This window comes from Cryptomeria japonica, chromosome 5, assembly GCF_030272615.1.
Source record: "Cryptomeria japonica chromosome 5, Sugi_1.0, whole genome shotgun sequence".
Taxonomy (NCBI): Eukaryota; Viridiplantae; Streptophyta; class Pinopsida; order Cupressales; family Cupressaceae; genus Cryptomeria; species Cryptomeria japonica.
The window spans coordinates 559,934,022-559,941,467 of NC_081409.1; the positions used below are offsets into that span (position 1 = coordinate 559,934,022).

The 7,446-nt window shown below is 36.0% G+C and overlaps 1 protein-coding gene across 2 annotated transcripts; it reads right to left on the reverse strand.

Annotated features, from left to right (window-relative positions):
* Positions 1 to 296: 296 nt before the first annotated feature.
* LOC131077721 (peptidyl-prolyl cis-trans isomerase FKBP62) lies at positions 297 to 7,103 on the reverse strand. 2 transcript variants are annotated; one of them, XM_058015259.2, is made up of 13 exons: positions 6,719 to 7,103; positions 5,844 to 5,930; positions 4,699 to 4,959; positions 4,531 to 4,608; positions 4,259 to 4,339; positions 3,938 to 4,132; positions 3,754 to 3,840; positions 3,479 to 3,651; positions 3,260 to 3,382; positions 2,951 to 3,097; positions 2,725 to 2,852; positions 772 to 892; positions 297 to 678 (listed from the first exon to the last, which is right to left on the reverse strand). In XM_058015259.2, exons 1-13 carry the CDS (start codon positions 6,894 to 6,896, stop codon positions 610 to 612), a joined length of 1,728 nt encoding a protein of 575 aa, XP_057871242.1. In that variant the 5' UTR covers positions 6,897 to 7,103; the 3' UTR covers positions 297 to 609. The 2 variants fall into 2 exon arrangements, with proteins under 2 accessions (XP_057871242.1, XP_057871243.1); XM_058015260.2 differs by lacking the exons at positions 5,844 to 5,930; positions 6,719 to 7,103 and adding an exon at positions 5,547 to 5,565.
* Positions 7,104 to 7,446: the final 343 nt, after the last annotated feature.

Here is a 7,446-nt window from a genome sequence, read left to right on the forward strand (position 1 = left end):
ATTATAAATAAATATATTTAAAATATCTATATTAATATCAATTTAATGAAACATTGATAAATTGTTTTAATGTTACAGTCCATCATGAACACCGTCGCTGTTAAAGCCATTACAAACTTAGATGCACAGGAAATATATGCGAGACCTCAAAAACCAGAGAACGGCAACGGAGGTTGAATTGTCTATATAAAAATAAGAAACAATAATCTGGAGTTCAATCAGTTTTAAATTTTTCATTCGATGAATCTAATCCTATCTCCGTGGAAAGTAAGTCACATAGACAGCATACACCATAGTCAAACTCTAAAATATGTGTGCAATTAATATATCCAATTTCATATCAAAACATAACACAATACCAGACTAGCATGAAGTATAAATCAATTACTTTGATAAACAAACATTACGGCCTCTCTGGTTCAAAGCTGGTTACCAAACCATGAACCTTCTACAATTTTTCTGCCAGCCTAGACTCTTATCACAAATTCAAATGCCTAGCATAGTGACATATGCACCAAACCTTAAAGTTTGATTTGCAGTACCACTTGAAAATGCAGAAGTAATCTGGGACTATAAATTTAAATAAAAATACTTCAGAGCCACAATGCATCAATTGTCTCCTGCCTCGCTGTTCTCCTCTGCCTCTTTATCAGTCTCCATTGGTTGAACATCAGATTTCTGGACATGCAATAATTGGATAGTCAAATTACAAAAATATGAATTTAACTTTAAAAAAATCGAAGCAACACACTAAAATAAACTTTCAGGTACCTTCGCTTCTAGTTCCTCCAACTTGCTCATTCTTACAAACATATTACCATAAAATTTGGCTTCTTTCTTGTTATATTCCTTTTGTCTCTCTTTGAGAGTCCTATACTCCAGCTTCACATCCCTAGAAGTTACAAAGGCACACACAACGAAAGCGCTATATAAATAATTTCAATAAACTGAAATTATTCAAATAAATATTTAAGCATAATCTGCATGCTTTAAAAACAACAGGTCAAAAGCCTATCCATATTTGAAATACAAATGCATATCAGACTCCTATTCTCCCTTTCACTTTTGTCTGACATCAGTATTTTATCATTCGATTTCCTCTGATCACGCTCATCTGCGAATTTCGCTATTATCATCTAGGTAAGCAATCAGTTCCTAGAACATGGAATTTGATAAATTTGTAATCATTATCATTTAAAGGAAATAATCTTATACTGTTTTGGGTAATCCTCCAATTCAGTGTGTGGGTAGTAAACAAATAGAGCAGTAACGTAACGTCCAGGGGGCTTTTACTATACAGAGGCACGTTCAAATCCCTAGAAGGCAAATAGGCATGATAATGCTAAAACTGTTGAATGAGGCAACCTACAACATCCAATCTATGCTTCCCTCGCAGTTTAGATTAACTAACAAGAATTTCAATAGTTAAGAGGTCTTAAGAAAGAGGGCTTTTCAAAAAACTTTGAAGTTGAATGGTTCCAAATGAGATCAAGTCTTGCTGAGTGCAAGGCTCAGACATCATATGGGATGAGGCCGAGATCGTGCCCTAGACGAATTTGGCGGAATGGATACCCCTTAGTCCTTGGCTCTTAGCCGAAGAGGTTCAGCCCCGTATTGGGTGGCAAAAATCCTTTGTGAAGGTCCTCGCTGGGCTGACAGCTCGTGGGCTTCATACCTTTGCTGGGCTGTCGTCCTCGCAGGTCTGGACCTCCAACTTTAAAATGAAAAAAGAAAAAAAGGAACAAGAACAACAATATAATATTAAAAAAAAAATAAAAAAACTAAACTAAACTTTGAGATATTTTAAGAATATCTTATAAAAAATTACTAAATAAACATCATTTTCCATCCGTTCTCATCACTTTCCATGCATCAATTTAAAATTCTAAATAATTGGTGGAACAATTTCTAACCCCACCCAACTTTGACCAGCTGAAATCTGAAGACTAAAAGATAGCCTACTATTATTGAAACACCCTGTAGCATGTTTTTTTTCCTCATAAGACCACCTACTCTGTGAAATAGATGTCATAACCCTCTATAAAACCTTACCCTTATACATACCAATCCCAACAAGACCACCGTACCATATCATGCACAATAATAGATCAAGACACGAACTCCGACTTCACATAACATTTACAACAGAATATACAAAAGAACTCGTAGAACCGAAACCACTCTACTCTATAAATGACAGATTGGTATGCGTGTCACATAACCCACGTATACACAACCTATAGGATGTAATCTTCAATGACCTTATACCCCAAGGATTTCCAGCTGTTGCCTGATTGTAATTATATGATTGGGTAAGTCACCTACTACAAGTCGAAACCCCAATTCTACGTTCAACTTAGACTTAGAGCAGAATATTCAAACAAAACATTTAAACAGGACCCACTAACCACATACAGTAGACGGGTTGAGATATGCGTGACAAAACCTGACAAATAAGAACCTTATTCATGTATTTTCGAATAACCTGTACCGAAAAGGATTTCCAGCAATTCTAGTATAATAATTATATGCTTTAATTTTTAAATCCAGTGCCAAGCCTGTGCCATGCAAATGAGTCCAACACCAAAAGGCCTTCTACTTAATTAACACACATAAAGATAATATTTTTTCTGACCCCAGAATCATATTACCACATAAAATTGAACAAAGCAACCATAGTATGCATGAACCATGCACAAAGTAGCTTTGGACTCAAAGACAAACCTGTTGTTTGGATCAATTTCAAGTGCCTTCTTTATATCGTTCTCTGCAAGCTCCAAATCTGCTGTTTGTATGTATGCCTGTGCCCTTCTGTATAAAGCTTTGACATTTTGAGATTCAACTTCTAGAACCTGCATGTTGAAGTCAGACAATTTACCTTTTGCTAAATTCGATCTATATAATTGAACTCCAAATCAATAACAATGAAATTGTTTACGAAAGCATATACCTTTGTACATAAGGATATTGCTTGCTTATAATCCTTCAATTTAAGCTTACAAGCTGCATTGTTCAGATTACACGTAACCTTTAAAGGTTTTGACTGTTTTTTCTCTTCCTCGGTAAATGAGCTATCATATTCAATGTATTTTGCAGCCTGCATAGAGATGCAAGCAACAAGCAACAGGAACAGCAGAAAAAATTTAATTCATTTACAGATGTCAAATAGACTTTTCACAAAAAAACAAAAAAAAAACACACACAAATTATCCACTAGAACCTTGCTACAAGGTCTGACCAATGTAAAAAAGACTTGTACCTTTTCATATTTTTTAGAGGCTCTCCAGTACTTGCCAATCTTGAATAGTGCATTTCCTTCTTCCTTCTTCTTTCCAGCAGCCTCTATTTTTTCCGGGGTTTTCATATCCCAAGATTCTTTTTCCTTTTGAAAATACAGCAAATATGAGAAGCCATTAAGAATAACAGAACCATAAATGGATTTTGAGTGACCTTTGTAAATAAACATTAGAAAGCATACCTTCACAAACGAAACCAGTTCAATTTCGAATAAGAGAGTAGATTGTGGTGGAACCACTGCCAAATCTGTCTTCACCTCTGTTCCATAACCATACTCAGGCGCTATAGTTACCAATGCGACTTCTCCTTTCTTCATGTTCATGATTGCTCTGTCCAAACCATCGATAACTTGCTCTGCAATGGTAGATGCCAAACGAATAGTTTTAAGGAAATCAGTATCGCCAATAACGATTCACTAAATAAATCCAGTAAATTCTTTTTTACATCAAAACTCACCTTCGCCAGTCATAAACTCAAATGGCTCTTCGTCAGATCCTTTCTTATCGAATATAGTTCCATCCTCCAATTTCCCCACATATTTGACTGACATTAACATATAAAATTGAATTAATTGAAATTCATCTTCGCATTTGCAGTCTACTTAACAAAACATCAAACTAACATCAAGTCAATCTTCTACCTTTCACAACTGCCCCATCATTTGGTCGTTCATAGCCTTCTCCTTGTTTCAGAATTTTCTTTAGCACCTTCTTATCATCAGTAACCTCTTCAACCACTTTCCATGAGACAAGCTCAAGATCAACAATCAGTGTTGCATTTGGTGGGATAGCATGATCATCTCCAATTGCTTCACGCCCTTTATCTCCAAAGCCATCTGAAACAATTATATCTCTAGATTAGACGAAGTCATTAAACCTTGTAAACGTAACTGTGGTATCTAAATGTAAGCAAAGCCAAAAGTATCAAAAATAAATAGAGGTTATTAGAGCATATTACTTACACTGGGGCTTCACAGTTAAAACAACCTTTTCACTCTTTTTCATTGTTTTAACAGCTTTCGCAAAAGCAGGACAGAAGTAACCTGGTACATTGACACTAGTTTCAGTCAGAATCAAAGTTGAATACTATGTTAGCAATAAAATCCAGATACTGTCCAAGAAACTAATAAAATGCACGATTAGCTTAGAGGGATCCTCTAAACATAGAGGAGGAGCAATCAACACAGCAAACGACATCTTTAAAGGGATAGATTTAGTGCTATAACACACATACCGTCCTTTACATAGAACTCCACACCCTCCTCTGATTTGGAGACAACAGTTCCATCCTCCAGTCTAACTTCATATTTAACTACATTTTTAAAAGCATATATTTAGATTCTGTTAACACTTGTAAATAATCATTTCAAACAAATTCTGCACCAACACTTCGAAGAGTTACCTGTTACTTCATCAGCTTCTTTGGGGTTCTCCCACTTCTCCCCTTCCTTTATAATTTTCTTGAAAATGCCTCCATCTTTGCAGATATCTTTCACACTGGACCAAGAAAGAAGTTCCACATCAAATTTTAAAGTGGCATTGGGGGGAATTGTAGGCGGAGAACCAGATTCTCCGTATGCAAGCTGGGACGGAATAGTGAAGACTGCATTTTCACCCTTCTTCATTGTTGCAATCCCTAGATCCCATCCTTTTATCACTTGACCTGCACAGGTTATCGAAGAATCAACAAAGAGAGTGCATACAATCCCAAAATAAGAGACGAATGCAGGTTGTCGTAGTTATACTAGTATATGTCATAAGAGAGTTTCAAGTGAGGCAGGATAGAGTTCAATTTCTACTAGTCACCATACATTCTGCAATTCTCATTCTATTTAAAATAGACATAGAGCTATAACGTATAATAGTAGCACACCGCACTCTGTACCGCCATGGTAACATCAATAGTCATGACGTATTAGGCAAAAAGAAATTTTACAACAGCTGCATTTACACTTAATTTAGGATTACTGGGTGACTAAATAGGATTACTGGGTAACTATACTTGAAACAGCGAGTCCCTCTAAAGCTACAACTGTAAAAAAGAAGACCAACTCTTCTCAATAACTCACTTTACTTCCAGGCACAGCAAAATTAAATTCTGTGGAAACCCAACATGGTGCAGGGGCCAATCGCCACCTAAGTATGCGTCCCTAAACTCTGATACCTTTGCTAGATGACAATAATGAAAAGGCCTTAATGTCTTTATGAAATTAACTTTTAGTAGGAAAAGGTTACGTTTCTGATATATACCCACAATCCTTTTTGTAATTTCACAACTGGCACACAGTCAATGTATGGACCGAACAAGCTTCCAATGCCGTAAATTCCCCCATCAAGCCATACGATCACAAAAACATAAACGACCTATTACACTTCATGGTTTAACAAGCACAGAAACACTATGTGAAAGCACTTCAAGAGCATCTGTATGATTTAAAATTTCTATGCTTTATTTCCATTTTTCTTGAACAATCCTTGCAGGAAATATCTAAATGCTTAAGCCCCTTCAAATAAAGTGTAATTTAAATACGATGGAAGAAAACCAACCTTGACCGAGCTTGAATTTGAATGGGGTCCCCCGGTCCACGCTCGAATCAAACTTAGTGCCATCCAAGAGAGTACCGGTGTAATGAACTGTAAAATTCCTTACAATCATCAGGCATCTTACAAATGAAAAATTATAAACCAGACCATCACATCTTTTAAATGTAAAATTAGGAAAGAACAATATTTAGGCAAGTTGGTGCAACAGATTGTTTATCAGAGTGAAATCCAAATCTGGAAAACGAATTCAAGGACTTTATATGTAGATTAAGAAAACATGGTCGCAAGTAAACATAGTTCATGATAACCATTATAGAGATGGCAACAGCCATTCTATACCATGAAAAACGAATTCAATGAATTCAAAGATCAGACATCACTCAAAACAAAAAAGCGATCAAGAATATCGGCAGTTATAAGTTGAGAGAGCTACTTTATAACATTACCAACAATACAGAACAGCATTTCTGCGAAGATACGCTCATTATAATAAAAGGAAGAACGGATTCTTAATACTACAAAAAAATGTGAATTAATAGCCAGATGCTCATTGAATTAAAATCTGCAGCTTTATGTCATAAATACGATTTGAAGGACTCACGATCGCGACTGTCCTTAAAAATATGCATTCAAGAAGAAGATGGTAGTTGCTCAAGGGATTTCAGTGTTATAGTATGCTACCAATGTACAGCAAATACAGTTACAATAACCGATTCTATACCAAACGCTCAAAGACACTGCAGACAACAGAGGGTTTTTTGATATCATTGCATACAAGCTTTTCTGTGAAACACCTTTTGGTACTAGGCTTGATAACCCATTTGAGAATCTCTGAAAAGGGTAAGGAAAAAGATATGGCAAGCGAAATGAGAAAATACCTTCGACTTCATCGCCGGACTCAGGGGTCTCCCAGCCTTGTCCTTCTTTAACAAGCAATTTCTTTAAACCCTCTTTGCTGATTTCTTTCTCTTCGCCAACCTTCAAAATGGTATCTGCTCCTCCAAATTCATCGTTCTCCAGTTCTCCAGCATCAGGAAGTTCAAAATCATCCGCCATTGCAGTATTCTGGCAAAGAAATCTTTCGCTAACAAGAAGTCTGAGCAATGAAAATAAACGATATCAAACAAGGGCACTCACTCTGTGTAAATATTTAGACGTCAGATAAGCCGATCGATGCTCGCAGGCAACGAAGAATGCAGTAACCGATAGGAAAGGGGACGGGGCTTTTCCTAATTAATAGAGAGGGGAAAACTTCTAGAGGCTTCCTTAAGCGTTTGTTGAAGGAATATTTATTTGGAGTAGTGTGGAGGTATCTAGGTCTTCTAACGAAAAGGTTTCGTTACTCTCTTTAGTGTTGTTTGGTCACTCTCCTTTCGACTTTCGACTTAAAATAATGGGAAGGGACACTCTCATGGAAAGAAGCTAAGGATATAGGGATTTTATATAGTGTTTATTAACGCTTCATTCAAATAAATTCTAAAAGCTGGAAAGAGTTGTCAATGGTAAAATTAGTTTATTTATATTAAGGTTTAAAGAAGATAGTTATTCGAATTTTTAGGAATATATCTTTCTACTCTTTTTAATTGTTTTTAATAATAAATTTTCG